At 35.7% G+C, this 17,169-nt stretch overlaps 2 protein-coding genes across 6 annotated transcripts; one reads left to right on the top strand and one right to left on the bottom strand.

The window, feature by feature from the left end:
* Window positions 1–219: 219 nt before the first annotated feature.
* Window positions 220–2,863, bottom strand: LOC117236909 (nuclear pore complex protein Nup50). 2 transcript variants are annotated; one of them, XM_033500320.1, is made up of 5 exons: window positions 2,742–2,863; window positions 2,176–2,333; window positions 1,135–2,090; window positions 937–1,074; window positions 220–838 (listed from the first exon to the last, which is right to left on the bottom strand). In XM_033500320.1, exons 2-5 carry the CDS (start codon window positions 2,329–2,331, stop codon window positions 532–534), a joined length of 1,557 nt encoding a protein of 518 aa, XP_033356211.1. In that variant the 5' UTR covers window positions 2,332–2,333; window positions 2,742–2,863; the 3' UTR covers window positions 220–531. The 2 variants fall into 2 exon arrangements, with proteins under 2 accessions (XP_033356211.1, XP_033356210.1); XM_033500319.1 differs by lacking the exon at window positions 2,742–2,863 and having other exon boundaries at window positions 2,176–2,343.
* Window positions 2,864–2,922: 59 nt separating this feature from the next.
* Window positions 2,923–16,906, top strand: LOC117236906. Of its 4 annotated transcripts, none has more exons than XM_033500310.1 (9): window positions 2,923–3,056; window positions 4,462–5,067; window positions 7,483–7,515; window positions 8,220–8,285; window positions 10,745–10,986; window positions 11,077–11,338; window positions 11,413–11,806; window positions 11,891–12,073; window positions 13,544–16,906. In XM_033500310.1, exons 2-9 carry the CDS (start codon window positions 4,990–4,992, stop codon window positions 15,415–15,417), a joined length of 3,132 nt encoding a protein of 1,043 aa, XP_033356201.1. In that variant the 5' UTR covers window positions 2,923–3,056; window positions 4,462–4,989; the 3' UTR covers window positions 15,418–16,906. The 4 variants fall into 4 exon arrangements, with proteins under 4 accessions (XP_033356201.1, XP_033356203.1, XP_033356204.1 ...); XM_033500312.1 differs by having other exon boundaries at window positions 2,929–3,037; XM_033500313.1 differs by having other exon boundaries at window positions 2,929–3,056; window positions 4,958–5,067.
* The last annotated feature ends 263 nt before the right edge of the window (window positions 16,907–17,169 follow it).

The raw sequence follows: 17,169 nt of genomic DNA, 5'->3' as shown, positions 1-17,169 counted from the left end.
TACGTTAGGAAACCTATATTAAGCATGTAGATAATATTCTATAGATATAATTCTGTATACATACATAACAAAAAATTATTTTAAATAAGTTATGGTATTTATATTTATAACATATAATAATGCAAAGAAAAAATGAATTTGAATATGTATATATTTAGCTAATTACTCGTACTTGTTTTTGTTCTAAGTACTTGCAATAAAAGTAGCAAATAACGTATATGAACTTCAAATATTCTAAGTCTTATATTTATTTGCTTCATATACATATTATATTACTTATATTACATATTTTACTGATACCATAACGTACTTTTCGTACAATAAAAAATATGTATAATTTATACTAGTTCCATTTTACATTACATTCTATATCAAGTCAGGTAAAAGTATTACAATGAATAGGTGTAACGTAAATTGTATTGTAACGTGTATTATGGTTTTCAAAAATTCATCAATTAATAGTATTTAACATGATTTTACTATATTTATTTTTCAATAATATGTCATATTATTTAGAATTGCTATTTTTTCTTATTTTTTATGTTTATTGAGTGTTTCCAATAATATATCAGCGTCTTCATCTGTTTTTACTCTTAATAATACTGGTACTGGAGGTGGTGTAGATTCAGGCATTGGTAAACAAAGTAACATTATTGTGTTTTTGTTCATACGTTTTGTTGGGATACTTTCAGTTAATAAAGTATTGAGCAATAAATTTCCCAAAGACGTTTCTGCACGTACTAATAATTGTGTTTTTTCATTTGGAGTTGGTTTTAAGAATAATGTTCCTATACCTCGATCAGTAAAATTACCATCTTTTTTAACAAAAACTTTACACCTGTAAAAAATGTAATACATTGCATTACATTCAAGTTTTAATCTTAAATTAATACATGCCCCACTTTCTTTATGGTTGATAGAAAATGTTGAACGTACCTTTGTTCATATATGGCACCTTCTTCTGTTACTGGTTTAAAATCTGCTTTTGGTGGTTCTTCATTTTCATCATCTTTTCCTTCATCCTCAGGTTCTTGTGGCTGTACTACTTGAGCTCCAAATGTAAATGGTTTGGTACTGCAAAGTTACAATATTATTAAAACATTTTTATTATACTCAAAATTTTAAATAAATTACCTTCCAAAACTAAATCCAGTTGATGTATTACTCGTAGCAGAACTTTGACCAAAACAAAAGGTAGCTGTATTTGTTGTAGCAAAAGAACTAGTAATAGTGGTATTAGTAACAATAGTAGTAGTAGGTTTTGAATCTGATTTTGTTTCTTGTTCTTCTGATTTATCAGATGCAGTAGGTGGCTTACTCAAAAATGGATTTTTTTCAGAACTTGTACTTCCAAATATGCTTTTGCTACCAGATTTTTGATCAATACTATCAAAAACAGATTTAGGCGAGCCTGAATTCTGATCTGTACTAAAAATAGTTTTACCAGTATTTACAGTGTGTTCTGATTTTTTAAATATAGATTTAGAAACTGGATTAATATTGCCAAAAATTGATTTTTCAGGTTTCCATTCAGCAGATTTTAATGGTGCCTTTGCATGTGTTCTTCCAAATGGAGAACTCTCAATATTTTTGTCTGTATTTGCAATTTCCTTGTTATCACTACACTGTGCTTGTGTTGACCTTTCAATCTCACTTCCATGTTTAGCTTCAATTTCCTTAAGATACCTTTCATAATCCTTAAAAATTGGAGTCAAGATACAAAATGGATTTGCATCAACATGAGTTTTAATCCATTGTGCCACACTTTCATTTAACCCTTTTAATTTAGCAAAATAATCAGTGGACTTTTTGAATATATTTTGTTCTTCCTTATCAGAAGTACTATTTTTACTAGTGAACATAGTTGATGAAGTTTGTATTTCTGTATTTTCCCTCTTATTAGTTCCATTTTCATTAGTTTTTGGAGTTTCATTGTTTGAAGACTTGTTTACATTCGTAACTGTCTTAGAAGCCATATCATTAGCACTAATATTAGTATTATTATTAGCTAAAAAGCTAAAGGGTGAAGCACTAGTTGAAGTTTTTGTTTTAAAACCTGTAAACGTACCAAATACATTTCTGGTACTATCCTGAAAAATATTGTGAAAGAAATATATACACATACGTATACACATATTGTAAGGTAAAAAATAAGGAAATGTCAGAATTATTTACTTCTGAATTTTGTAGACGTCTCTTAGCTTTTTTAACAATACGTTTTTCCAATACATCATCAGAAGCTTTTTTAAATGTTCCTGCTTCTTCAGGTTTTTCTTCATCATCCCAATTGTCATGATTCAGGTCTGTAGACGCAGCCCTCTTACCGGCCATTTCTATAAACATATTTTACAAATATACTCAGCGCTGCCTTGCTTATATCCTTTTTTCTTATGTAAAATCAAATAACAAAATTAAGCTTTTTAACTAATGATGTAAAAATCAATATACATTTAATAGATAATAAGATTATTTATTTTACAAATTGACAAAAAAGTTCTGTATATTATATGTTCATACAACAAACAATTCTATAGAAGTTGGAAGTACAAAAAATTGAACGATTCATTACTAATATTATATTATATTAAATAATCATAATACGATTAATTTTAAGGAAAATGACATGTTTATGTTTAAATATATGAAAAAACTTGCAATATAACCTCACAAACTGCCAAAATAGAAGATATAAACTTTTTAATATAACTGAAAAGTAAATTAAATTATATCATAATATTTACCAAAATAAATGTGAGTCTATAAAAAGTTTAATTGAAATAAATTTACTATACTTGTATTGCAGTATGCAATTAACATACACAAGCAATCGAACAAGGTTTAACACTAAACTAAACACAATTTTCAAGTTTGCGCATGCGCATTTTTTCAATCTCGATCATACTACACATATACACATATATCCAAGGAACAAACTAAATCTTAAAAGGTTAAATGAGAGAATTATAATATTTCAGTTCCATTTTACGTAACGTGTATGTGATATAAACTTATTTCAAATTCTAAGAACAGCAGTAAGGTAACGAATCGTTTTTAAGGTAATTTTGAACACAATAAGCATTATAAATTTAAAGATTATTTTTATAATTTAAACATAATCATTTTTATAAATATTCTGCTTAAAGTTATTACTTTTCCACATTTACAAAAACAGATATAAAAATATAGTGAAGTGAATTGATGCATATAAAAAACTAGACAATTTACATATATTTTGATAGCTCATATTGATGTTTATTAGGCACATGTATAATAGCTTCAAATTGCACTTATAAGTTAGAAAAGAGTGTGAAATTATGACACAAATGAAAATGTAGCAGAATTGCTAATATACAACATGCTATCTATTATTTTTACTCATTTCTGTTCCTTAATTTATCTTTTTATAAGGTGTGAAAGTTGTTAAAGAAATTGCTCGATTTGAGATAACTAGATATAAAACGATGATATTTATGTGCAAAGATTAACGCATCATTTTTAATAACATAATTAAATTTTTATAATGTAAGAGATGAAGATATTATATTTTATACATATTAAATTAGGCTTTACATATAAGATAGGTATGTGATGTGTGATCACGTGATATATTATCACGTGCAAATGATCGATTTAAACTTCATATTTTCCTGTATATATATATATATTTTTCTTTTTTATTTAATTTATATATAATGAAGTTTTGAATAGCTTCGATATATTTACATAGGTTAGAAGTTAATGACTAGTAATTAATTTTCAATGTTGCGGCATATTGTGATTTATAAAAGAAATGAAAACTGCGTAACGTACTTTTTTCGCGTATACATACATACATACGTGTATGTAGTAGTCTTTTTCATTACGATATCAAATATTAAATAACTATTTATTCTAATTATTCTAAATATTCAAAGTCTTCTTTTTATGATTCTAAGTATATAAGATACATTATAATTACTTAATATGTCATTACAAATATAAGAATAAGTATATAGAATGGTAATAATTTATTGCATTTTATGTAAGACTTTCATTATTTGAAGTGTGTATATGTAGGAACTAATGAAGAAAATCCTTTGATATAAATACTGATTCAACTTTATATGCTCAATAGGAGCAGCCGTGCTGAGACACGTATTTAAATATGAAATTTCCGAAACATATCTTCGGGTATCATAGAATGAGCTTGTCTCCTATCACGAACAGCATTTCGTCTCCTAATCGTAAATATGTGGCGCCACTATCGTCGGCATTACCAACGTTCACTATCGTAAAAGATCTACTTCAAGGAAATGTTTTCTTTGAACATCCTGTGTTTCTGAAAAATTTTTAAGCGTAGTTCATAGTGGTTACACAAGATATACGAACAATGCTTGTAAAAAAATTGTAATATAAAGCGATAGGCTGTTTCACGTGGCACATCTACCGGTTATAAGCTTGGCGCGAAAACTTTCTTTCAAGGAGCGCGTCAGATCCCTGGGCATACAGCGCAGGAAGAGGGACAAAGAAAGGAAGAAAGAGAAAGAGAGAAGAACCGAGGGTACGGGCCAGGGGTGTCAGGGGATCTCGAGCAACTTGGCACGTCCGTGTACGGAGGCAACAGTGCTGGTGGCAGCACAGACGCTCGTTGATGAGCGAACAATTCACTTTGGTGCGCGGTTTAGCGACGTTGTTTCGTCTGATCGGTGTCGTGAAATAAGGGTGTGCATATGTACCTATGTAACGAACCGATAAAATATGTCTGTAACATTTTTATCTGTCCGGTTTTCTTAAGTTAAAACGGTCAAGTGTTGTTGCGGTGGCACGAAGAGTTTGTTGGCTGGTGCGCGCCGTGCGTGCGGTTGATCGGAGCGTATACCGCTGTTCTCGTCAATTTGGTGGGAGAGTGAGAGTGAGAGGGAGGAGGGGTTTCCCGTCCTCCTCTTCTCTCGCTAAAATCGGCCGAATTTTTGAACAGGGAGGAAAAACGAATAATCTCAATAGAAAAATATGGAGATATCGAAGAGTTTGCAAGAAGAAATACTCACTGTGCAAACTAAACTGAAAAATGCCATACGCGATCATCAGGTGAGTACCGCGGCTATGCATGTATGTCGATAACGATTTAAAGATTGAGAGTACGAAGCCGAACGAACGAGCGACCAAGTTAACGAATGATTCTTGCCTGACCGGCTATTTCATACTTCTTTTTAATACATTTATAGCCTATCGATTAAAAAGTCGAGATAGTATGTTCAATAGGTAATCGACTCGGAAAGTGAAATAGTTTTTAGACAGTTTCAACGTATTTTTCGAATGCAGTTTGTTGTTTCCCGAGGAATCATCGCAAAGTAAACGCAAACTAGTATATCGCTTGTTTAAGTTCTTAACAAATTCTTTTTGTGACTCAGTTTCCTCGGCATTCCCACGCACTATGCGTGCACAAACGCATGTACGCATCGAGCACGCGCGCGCGTGCATAAATGCACACCTCCTATACTACATGTATTTACGGAACTTGTTATTTCAATGTAAATTCTATGAAATTTAATGAAACAATCACGTTGATCAAAGATGTCCGATTTATACAACACACGAACAGAAACTGAGTCACTCTAATGTGGTATACAGTATACACCTCCTTTCGATCTATTTTATAAAAGTATCCCTTTCACTCGTATCGGACGTTTGTAAACTGTATTCGCTCTTCGGTTACGTTGCGCGTTATCGAAAGTGAAAGAAGCGTAACAAGTTCCAAGGGAACTTTTGCTTGCTTTTTAATCATATTATAAGCTTGCACCACGCAATGGTCATTTTTTTTACGAATCGCATAAACTCGAAGGTAAACGAGTGTTCAGACCTTAACCTTTGTTGGTAGAATGCTTCGACCGATGCGTCGCATGACTTTGAGAACCAACATTCTATCTCTCTCTCACTTTTTATCTTTATCTTTCTCGCTCGTTCATGCAGTTACTCACTTGTTCGGTTGATTTCCCTCTCTTTTTCTCCCGTTTACCCTAACTTCTATAGTCCTACATATATTCTCTCTTTCTCCGTTTCTTTCTCCTTTACTTGCTTACTTTTCTCTTTGTCCAGTTTGCTCTTTTTTTTTTAACTACTGCCATATACTTTAATTTTATCATGATGTATGCACTGCACTTTTACTACGATAAACACAAGACGACTTCCACTATATTTAACTTCTACCTTATCCTGTTCTCTGCCGATTTACTTTTGAATTTCTTTATGTTTATTGCTCGATAGCGCATAAAAAAGTAAACCAATAAAAGTTTGATTAATTCTAACGGGAGTACTATTAGCTTTTATCAATATTTTCGCATTGACCTTTATTTAAAACTTTGAACGCTTGTTTTTTTTTTATACCGCCGATTTAAACTCCGCATTAATACTAAATGATCAAAGACTAAAGGTATTCTATCGATTAAACTCCGGACGCGTATGTTAAAATACTATAAATCGGTATTATCGGATCATACATAACGTGTATACTTATTTCGTCTATTTACACTAAACTTCTATTAACAAGTACTAACGTTAGGGGGATATGTAACGCAATGGGGAAAGTTTAACGGCACACGATCCGCATTCTGCTCTGCTCTACCGACCTTGTCCTGTCTAATTCTTCGAAACTGAATATTTTCGTTCGGACGATAGTTTGAGATACGTGTAATCGATATATCTCGATAATCGACTTCTATTTATTTTGATCTCTTCGATATGAATTCGTTTTTCGACATAATCGATCCGTGTTTAGTATCGTATTTGGTAAAGTTTTTGTTCAGCGTAATTATAAAAATAGCTTTGGATGCTTGCTTAATTGGTTAATCGCTGAATAATTTATCAGGAATTTATCAATTGGATTGTATTGGATCAATATTCGCGTTCGGCGTATTTGCGAACCGGATAGGGCAAACCTGTTCTCGTTTGATACGCATTTGAGTTACACGTCGATTGTCGGGAAACAGGTGCGTAGAATTATCGGTCTGTGAATTTTATAATATTTTAAAAAACAAAGTCAGGGCATACGCAACACAGGGGAAAAACTGGTATACGACATTTTGTACTTCGTACGAGTTTATTTTAATATTATGTACACATCGATATATAAATAAACGTATATAGAATATACTTTATTTTTATTTCGAACGTGTTTACTTTGGTGGTCGATAAGATTTTTTTTGAAAATTTTTCTCCCTTTTTGTTTATCTAAGCATAGATCAAAATTAGCCAAAACAACATTTCTCTGCTGCAAAAAAGGAAAAGAAAGGCAACTTCTAATCACGTAAAAACATTAATTTGACCGTTTGTACACATTTTTCAATACAAGCGACACACAATGTTACGGTAATTGCGTCATTACGCCGCAGAAGAGACGCCACGGTCGCGTGTATAAAAGCGTAGCGACCGAGGATGTTCTGAATCGAACATTCGAACCATCTTTGTAACTAGAACTAATCGTGAAATTTTCTCTTTCAATTTCAGATCTGTGTGGGTAAATTGAAGGATGACCCGAACGTAAGTCGCTTATTTTTGTTAATCCTGCAAACCATTTCGAAATTTACAAACACACGATCGTACGTACGAGTATCTCGGAGGGATCGTAATAACAGTGGTACTCTCGTACCAGGCTTGCCGGAAAACCAAGTCTCCGCTACCAGTTATTTTTGGCGTTACAATTGATTTGCTGTATTTAGTGGATGTTAAATCGTTCGTGTCTTGCTAACGTTGCCATTCGATGTCGTATCGATATTCTTCGGGAGATAGTTTTCTTCCAACTTCCTATATATAACGTAATAATTATTATCTCTGAAACAATTAACTCGCTTCCATTATACCTTATGATCGTTCTCGCGTTGACCTCGATAAAAATATAATTAGAAGAAAGTTTTCGTTCTTTTCCATCATATCGAAGGAAGTGTTATCAAAATATGAAAATTCTCGTAACAATTACGTGTTACTCGATCAGTTTCTACCGGTGACTAACTGTTATGTCATAATAACTGTAACAGTACGATCGATGCGAATACTTACAGCAAAGCAACAAACAAACAGACGAAGCTATAACAAACTATATTTGTAATTAGATGTAAGAATTTCTTTCGTTTTTTTGTTATTATACCGCGCTGTTAGTAGAATGAACCTATTTGTATATAGCACTCTATTAATACAAAATATATATAGTACGCCTAATTAAAAATGTGTTCTCTGTTATTTTGCAGAATACAGATATCCTTGGTCAGATACAAAAGATTCACTTGCACATCGTATCTCTGGGAAGGTGCCAGGTAAGTTGAGAATCGATTTCCTCGAGCTTCACTCTTTCGCGATGATCCAGGACAGGCTTGCTCGGGGATGTTCCATATTTATGGCTGTCCGTTACGTGCAAATAGAAACGATATCATATCAAATCATCCTACCGATAACGAATCGTCTAGGAAACATAAAATTGTATCGATCAATGTCCTTGATTCCAGGCAAGCAAAATATCCGCTAACTCGATCGATAGACGCATCACACAAGAGAAACGTTTTAAAGATATTACAATTAAGACAACCGTAATACTATCTATTCCAGTAATTTTATTTATCGCTAGTAAATATAAGTTGAGTATTCGACATAAGAACATCTATAATAATTATTAATATCTTATTTCAAATTTGATCAAGCGTTTCACGCTGCTACCTTCAAATGGTACATTTTCTCGTAACACCAAAGCGTATCATTGAAACGAATTAATTCACAAGTTTGTATAATTGATCTGCTTAATGGGACAAGTCATTCCTGGAATGCATTTCATTACAAACTGTCCATACGTTATCGAATTATGCGTCTATGTATCGACCAAGCTTGCAGTTTCTTCGTAGGATTCTCGCTAGCATGAGTAATGCACAGTTATAATTAAATAGCGAACTCGTTGAGCGAGTTTACCAACCACCTTTCCAAACTTTGTCGATCGCGTCGAAGATAGAGACGAATAGACGTACTCTTTCTCCTTGCTCACGCACCATATATATCCTGCATCTTTCTAGTCTTTGGCGAGCTTACTCGGCCACGTAACCATGGCTGTTACATTATCATAAGCTCGCGTACATCGCATCCAGTAACAATATCATATTTTCTACTGCAGAAACATATGAACTTGGCGAAAGGAAACTTTCAATGAACGTTCCAAACACCGGAAATAACTGCTAAAGGCTATCTACGCTTGTCGACGTGATAAAAGAAAAAAAAAAAAGGATAAAAAAAAGGTTGTAGAACGACGCGACTAATTAATGAAAAAAGAGACGCTTGCGGAGAATCGAATTTTCGTCAAGTCGCGAGAAACATATCCATTTTCTCGAACGATATCCGTGGAACGTGTGCGCGGTCGCGTTAAATTATATGAATCACTTGGAGCGCGTTTCTTTTTGGGATTCGCGAATCGACGCGAAGAATCGATAACGGGGCTAGTGTTGCCCGAAGAGACTCTGGTGGATGCGCTTTGCTATCGCCCAGCATCCTTTTCTAAACATTTTCACGATAATCCCGTCGACGCGGATGCGCTTCTTTCTCTTCCCTTTGTATACTCGTGTTTCTCCTAAAGTCTCTGCCTCCCAACGGCTTTTCTGGCTGCCATTTTTCTTCTTTTTTCACGTTGGCAATAAACGACCGATCCAGGTAGATTGCTGTCGGAGCGAAAGAGATACGTAAACGGATAGAAATGGATAAAGATGGAGTAACTGGGAGTGAAAGAGAGGCACGTATATACAGATACACGTTGAGGGGGTGGATGGAGGTTGTACCGGGGAGTATGAGATGGAGAGAGATGTTGGACAGAGAGAGAGAGAGAGAGAGAGAGCGAATGGGACTTGGGCGAAAAGGAAGCAGAGTAGGGGCCGGGCAGAGGGGCTCAATCAATAAAATGTCCCGCAGAAACGTTTTCAGCTCTTTACGAAATCTCCGCGTTTTTTCCTTTCTTCCCTTTTCTTCTTCCGCATCCCTTCGGTTTCCTCGTTGGTACGTCGTCTGTTCCGGTTTTTCTGCCGCTTTCCACGCTCATTTCACCGGGATCGCTCTTCGACCGTTGTTCATTGTATTTCAAGTTAAACGTTTTACTTCTGAAAACTTCCGCAAGTTGCTCGCCACCTAGCCGAGACACGGTGTCTCTGTGTTGTACAGAGGGGGGAAGCCATCCTACCAATCTTAACAGATTATTAACATGCAACATACCAAATACATACTCACCACGCGTGCAGTCTTTTTTACGCGTAAAGGCGAAAGTTTTTATTTTCTATATCTTTCTTTCCTTTTTCAATACAAATTGGAGATCGTTATACAAGAGAATTAAGCTTGGAATTAAATCGATCGATATATTCTCTAGAAAATCATGTCGGTTTTTGATTATTCGTTACGTAGCTCTGCGGATTCTTCGTCGTTAAATAATTAAAAATAATACGAACGCGCAACATTTTTCTTGGCAGAATGTATATCTCAATAAATTGTAATAACAAACGGTACACCAGTTCTTTGTAATTTATTAGCAATTGCTGATCTATTGTCGCTTGCATTCGTATTGTCGTTGATATTTCAACGAATATTTTGTCGACTCGTAAAAATGCGCGTTTGCTAAGGATGGGCTTGCATCTAACTTAACCATACGAATTCATATTTAAACGATCTGCAACACGTAGTCTGCCAAGAAAGTTTCCTACGATCATCGTTGACCGATGCTCTCATGCTCATAGTTTTCAATCTGAATACGCAGAAGCAAGTTGTCCAGCGACTGCGCAAAGAGGTCGAAACATTCAAAGCGGAGAACGCGAACGGGGCAAAAGTTTCCATCGCGTCGCTTCTCGGATTGAACAACAATAATCATATTACAAATAACAATGAAACAAAACTTAAGACCGGCAATGACTTCACTACGAAGAGTTCGAAAGAGGACTACGAGGAGATCGTTAGGAACGGGGATATTGTCTCGCCTACGCGGAATCCCGCATCTACCAAGTGAGTTCTAATTGCGAACCTCGAATAGTTTGTAGAAGTTGATAACGGGAATTTCTTTTATATAAAATCATTTATCGTGTTCGTTCTTAGGGGACGGCCCAGTTCGGTGGAAACGATTTCCGGCGAAGATGACGTTATTGAAGTTTCCATGGACGAGAATTCCAATGAGAAATCTGAGAAAGAAGAGCCAGAGGAGCGTAAACTGGAATCGACTGAAAAAATTAATTTTTTAAACGCTCTTGGTCTCATTACTACCAAAATGTGCGCCGAATTACAAAACAAGAGGGCTGAAAGGAAACGTCGGAGTACTGCTAATCCGCAATTTGTATATTCCAGTCTCGAAGTGCCAACCGTAAATATGGACGAATTTTTAATTATCATATTGAATGGCATATTAGTATCAAACGTTTTGTATGCTTATTTTAGAAACGAAAACGACACTCGTACCTGCAATCTGGAAATGTTCCGCAAACTCGTCAAACTACTGCTCGTATGAACGGTCCATCGCCACCTCCTGTAAAAGTTGTGCCAGCAAAGTCTACGTCACCACCAACGTCAAGGACAGTGATGAAATCTTTAATACCGGTACAAAAGTCCACTACGAGGCCGAACATACTTAGAAACGTAACGGAAAGTAAAGTTTTCCCCAATAAGAACAAGGTTGAAAATGGACCTAGTCAAACACAATTGCCCGTACCTACCGTAAAGTCTGTTCAATCGGTCGGCAGCAAGGCGGTTCATATACCTGGTTTACCTTCCAGTTTAACTATAGAGAGAATTAGCAGTGATTCAGCAGTTTGTATAAGTTGTAGAAATCCAGGTATACCATCAACTTTGCTTTACATTATTCTTGTTTCCGTGTCTTTGAATCGTAAATATTCGTTTTAATTTTATGTTCTAATAGGTACGTTAACGGTGTGTGAAAATTGCGCATCGAATTACCATGTGTCTTGCCACTCCATATCACCAGCTCCATCAAGAATATGCCCCAAATGTGCGTTAATAGACGAGGAAGAAATTGGTGACGGAGACGAAGGGGAAGAGGGAGATGAAGGACGTCCATCTTTTAAAAAGGACGAGGAATTCGGTAAATCGTCCTTGGTTTTTCAGAAGATTTTTAGCTGTAGTAACGTTGATCGTGTGATTGACAAAAAAGTTCTTGTTTCCTGCAGACACTAGCTTTTATGAATGTTCGTGGCACGCTTATCTCATTTCGCGGCGGCACCGTTCGGAATCATTCGATGTATTGTGATGTATTCTTGATAACAAAAAAAAAAAAAAAGAGAGAGAGAGAAAAGATATAAAAATATAGCGGCATTTTGCTTATACTCGATAATCAGAAATTAGCGTACACATGTATGTGCTATAAAAGAGTTTCACGCGAAAAATAAAATGGAAAAAGTACTTATAGATAATGCAAACAAGTTGTATGAAAGAAGAGCAGGAAATTGTGTAACATGGGTCCACAATTTCTAGATTTAACGTGCAACGAGGTATCGCAGCGTTGCCGCAGACTTTATTGAGCGTAAGCACACAGAGAGAATAAACGAGAGAGCAGCCTGCCGGAAGAAGTGTCGCGAGTGAAACCGGCTTCTCAAATACAGCAGAAGAATTTGCAATTAAGAAGAACTTTTTGGTCGATCGTCAGTAATAGGGCACAAAAAAGCAACGTGTATTGAACGCGAAATATCTTGCAGAGGAGAAAGAGAGAGAAAGATATGAGCTGCTCAAGCGAAACTCGGATCTGAGATTGCAGGTTTACGAGTTGGAAAAACGCTCACAACTACTCGGCCAGTCCCTTCAGGTTCGTCCTGTGGCCTGCGTAGAAAGAAATTCACAAATTTTTTTCATTTGGAATGCCGTTAATGGAATTATACGCAAATATTTTGCATCTTTTGTTTTTTCATCAATGAGAACCTGCAAGATCTCTACGTTTTTCTTGTTCATTTTGAATATTCTTTTCTAAATATGTGCCGATTTTTTTATAACAAAGCTAGTTGTTTGCTTTATAAAAAAATCGATTTATCTAACGTTATAATTTTTTTTTAGCATTATTACTGTAGAGATATATACGTACAGACATAAATTACTTTTTTTTCTTGAAGTAACTTATACGCTACTGTTCATAAAATACATTACCTACAGTAATAATTTGATTCGTTAATTCGTGAAAGTACGTAATGCACGATGCTTCTATCACGTACGACTTAAAACAACTTCAGTGTTTTATAAAAAAAAAAAATTAGTTTCGACGTTTCATCTTTACTTCTTAAATTTAAATTATGTATTGCTTATGTATTTTGTCTTAGTAAATATAGTCAATTGACGAAGATAGATTCGTGTATAAGAAACGTTAAAAAGTAGCGTATGTGTGTAAATATCACAGTACCGGGATATATTTCAAATCGTTTCGTTAAAATTTTGTTCCGAGAGCATGTGCATCTTTATCGTGATATTATCAGACAGTAATTGATGTGAATCTTAAGTTTTGATATTTTTCAGATTCTTTTAATACAGTAGTGTATGTTTGCTAATTATTAAATTTTTCTTTACACAGCTACAGGAACGCACGCGACAGGAATTATTAGGAAAGCAAGAGAAGACGCAGAGATCTATAAAACGACTTGTGGACTTCATAAAACTGATGCAACTCAGAAAAAGCGGGGATTCTCCTCTTCCATCGGCATCAGTCAACTTCCCTCCTCAACTTTCCTCATCCCAATCTCCTCCAACAGCATCAACCAATCAGACGTTGGGACTTCTACAACAATCAACAGTGACTATCGAGAAAGTTCCGTGCCCTACTCCTCCATCGTGCTCAACCAGCTGCCTCGATCGAGCATCGCCTATGTCGATAGGGCAGAACCACAAGTGTCCTACGCCTATCAGCTACCAATCACCAGTGTTCAGTCAGAAAAGCATCAATCATACCTTATCGTTAAAAAAATCACAGAACCAGCTAGAAGGGCAAGTCAATCTTCCGAAGACCAAAATCACGCCACAATGCTCAACTATAAACTGCCAATCACATCAGGCTACAACTCTCGCATTCAGACCGAAGTCTCCGACTCCTCTGTGTTCATTGGTAAGCAATTGCCTGACACCGTCGGTCGTAACCGCAAGAAGCAAACAAGTCGCGCAGTACCCGCCCTCAATCGTATCCTCGACACCGAAAATCTCTCCATCACGGCAAAATACCAATTGGAACGAACAACTCTCAATGGAAGAAAGTCCAGGACCAGGCAGCCAAGAAATAAGTTCGGTATCAGTCAACTGCGATCCACCAGAGCTACAGAAATCCTACTGCCTTCCTACGATAGTACCGAATCCGATAAGCAGTTACAAATTACAAAGTCAACAGAGCCAGAGGAAAGAACCCTGTTCAATAGTCGTCCAAAGCACAGGCCAAGAACCGGTGGTCTTCTCCACTCACTGTTCTCAGGCCATAACAAGTCCTATATCCTCACCGATAATTCTCGAGAATCACGAGACATCGGTCCAGGTAACAAAGATTTCTCAGTCGGGAGACAACAGCTGTATCATCAAAGCTACCAGTTGGAATCAGGCGAACGAAACGAGCCTACGGTCCAATTGCAGCGTGGTGCCCTCACAAAATTCTTCGAGCACGTGAAATTGGAAGAAGCGCATATACCAGCGCCATCTAGAGCAAAGCTAGTATATAAAAGCGGTACTACTTCCGAAAGGAATGAACTTGAAGTTACCGAAGTCGCGGACGAAGACACAAGTAGTAGCGAATATGCCACCAAGACACCCTTGGCATCAAGCACTTTCGAAGATGATTTCGTTGATGGAGAAGTCAAACAGAAAAAGTGGCTCTCGAGCAAGATCATAGCAAAGAAAGGACAAAAGAATGACAACATAATCAAGAGCGTTGAATCGCATGATTCTGCTTCGAACTCGATGACATCGAACGACTTTATCACGTATGAACGTAAACACGGTAATACGTATGTTAGAGTCGAATGTGAACATGGCGATGAGGATGATAATGCATTGACTGATACGTTTCAAGATGATGTGACTTATACGCGCATCGGACCTCTGACAGAAATTGTATCAGAGAATCGGAAGGATCGACAAGATTCAACATCTCTGTGTAACGCACAAAACACTTTCTTGGAGCTTCATAATGAGGTCTCAGTTCCTGATGATAAGGCTGATTCCGAGAGACAAGACTTATCTAGTGGCACACCTTCGACCAGCGCCAGCAGCAGTAGCAGCACGAGCGACAGCGATACTCCGGAACAAGCAATGAATGACTCCATTAAATACTCTCGACGACGATTATCCGGAAACGATTATAAGGAACGTTTGGGCATTAATGCTGTATCCCCGGAGAATATGCAAGTCCTCGAACAATTTGAATCGGCTATGCTGGAAACAGGATGTAGCAATGCTGCCACTTGCTAGGGTTAGATTAAAATGCGGTGTGCACGCGTTGATTATGCTCATTGCTGAAAATTTTTCCTTTCGTCGATGAAATTGACTATTTCTCAAACACTAAGTTTTTTTTTCGTGTGAAATACGTTACGTTTGAAGAGAAAACATTTTTGAGATAGTTCGAATTCGTATGTTTAAGGTGGGTTAGATTACTAGTAATCGTTACTGAATTTCTTAGGCAGTTCCTACTTTTTATACTGCCTCGAGAAACATTGCAATCGTTCGTATATCAATGTTCCGATTATAACATTACGATAATAGTGGTAATTAACTACCATTATATTTCAATTTATAGAGATAGATTTTCTTATTATTCTGTTAGTTTTGTTAGCTATCCTTTTATTTATTGATTGTTGTTCATCAGATTTCTTGTCTTAAACTTTTTGTAATAATTAACGATGCACGAGGACCAAGTTTGAATTTCTCCTAATTCAGTAACACAATTTGATGAGAAGTTAAGGGAAATCTTGAACCATCTGTGTACAATCATACAGATAGAACATTAATTCAGATGGATAATGAAAAATTATGAATTATCATCAAAAATTTTACTAAGTTTTAAAACGCTTTAAACATTGTTTCATTGATATTTTCAATCTCGATGAGTAGGAAACACGCACATATCTGACAGATACTGGGCGATTTATGGAAGGCTTAAAAGTAAGCCTATGTACGTAAGTCGAGTCATATTACCATACTGCCTTAATAGTAATTTAAAAACGATACTTTTTACAATAATTTCTTATGGATAAGCTCGAGAAACGTGTACGACTCAATAGACTGATTTGAATGTCGCCATATTGAAATTAAGAAGAACGAAGAGGAAAAAAAGATAATCAAAATGCATTACCGTAATCGACGTAGACGTTAAGATTGCGTGAACGTTAAGTAGATAAAAAAGTTACTGAAGCAACTTGCTATCTTAATTTTATGATTCAGATAGTTTCTTACGAAGTACAGGAAAAAGAACCGTGCTTTTTTCTTTTTTGAATACCTTACATCGAAGTAAATGCCTCGATAAAACTGAACGTTACTATTATTTTTAGCATATCGTTTATCAAATTCTTAAGCATTTTCTTCGATAAATCAATGGTAGCAGTATTTACTATATTTCAGTCCGTGATGTAGGCGGATGTCTTTCAGCAGTTAGATTGTGTCGAATATTACGATTTATATAGCGGTGAATTAATCAGTATATTGCCGTTGAGATAATTTTTCTGATCGAAAATTGGGCGGTAAGCAGTCGAATTCATTAATCTATTTATTCCGTTCTCGTTTTCCCTCTTGCGGCAATTACCGCCAGCTTGTCCAATACATTTAAGTAGTGTATAAAACAACAAAAAAAAAAAGAAATTGTTATGCAATATAGGCAACGAGATAAAAATCGAAATTCGTATTTTTATGAATAAAGTGGAACTGAAATATAAATTCTAGAATACAGATCTTTATTTATACGTGATATGATTTCTTTCTTAAATTTTTTAATTTGTTTTTCGAGAAACAGAATGTAGTAAAAATTAGTACGCGACAATGATTTTAATAGAAGTGATTTTTAACGACACAGTATTTTGTGGAGCGTAATAACTTTTATTTCGTATATTGACGGACAACGATGATGTAGAAGGGGAACTCCCGACTCGGACAAACACTCGGCTAATGATATGTAAATATGGTGGAGCTAATCAAGCGGCTGTGCCAACAGGATGCAAGAAGAGATCGGTA

Source organism: Bombus vosnesenskii, unplaced genomic scaffold, assembly GCF_011952255.1.
Source record: "Bombus vosnesenskii isolate JDL3184/JDL3185 unplaced genomic scaffold, Bvos_JDL3184-5_v1.1 scf7180000013352, whole genome shotgun sequence".
Taxonomy (NCBI): Eukaryota; Metazoa; Arthropoda; class Insecta; order Hymenoptera; family Apidae; genus Bombus; species Bombus vosnesenskii.
Note: the sequence above shows the minus strand (reverse complement) of the source record. Positions and strands in the feature narration are given on the sequence as shown.

Excerpts from the sequence above, each read along its gene's own strand:
- LOC117236906 (XM_033500310.1), top strand. The coding sequence starts at position 4,990 with ATGGAGATATCGAAGAGTTTGCAAGAAGAAATACTCACTGTGCAAACT. Across the intron at positions 7,516-8,219 it reads AATTGAAGGATGACCCGAAC|AATACAGATATCCTTGGTCA; the intron begins GTAAGTCGCTTA and ends GTTATTTTGCAG. Across the intron at positions 12,074-13,543 it reads TAAAAAGGACGAGGAATTCG|CTACAGGAACGCACGCGACA; the intron begins GTAAATCGTCCT and ends TTCTTTACACAG.
- LOC117236909 (XM_033500319.1), bottom strand. The coding sequence starts at position 2,343 with ATGTTTATAGAAATGGCCGGTAAGAGGGCTGCGTCTACAGACCTGAAT. Across the intron at positions 2,091-2,175 it reads GACGTCTACAAAATTCAGAA|GATAGTACCAGAAATGTATT; the intron begins GTAAATAATTCT and ends AATATTTTTCAG. Across the intron at positions 839-936 it reads GGTGCCATATATGAACAAAG|GTGTAAAGTTTTTGTTAAAA; the intron begins GTACGTTCAACA and ends CATTTTTTACAG.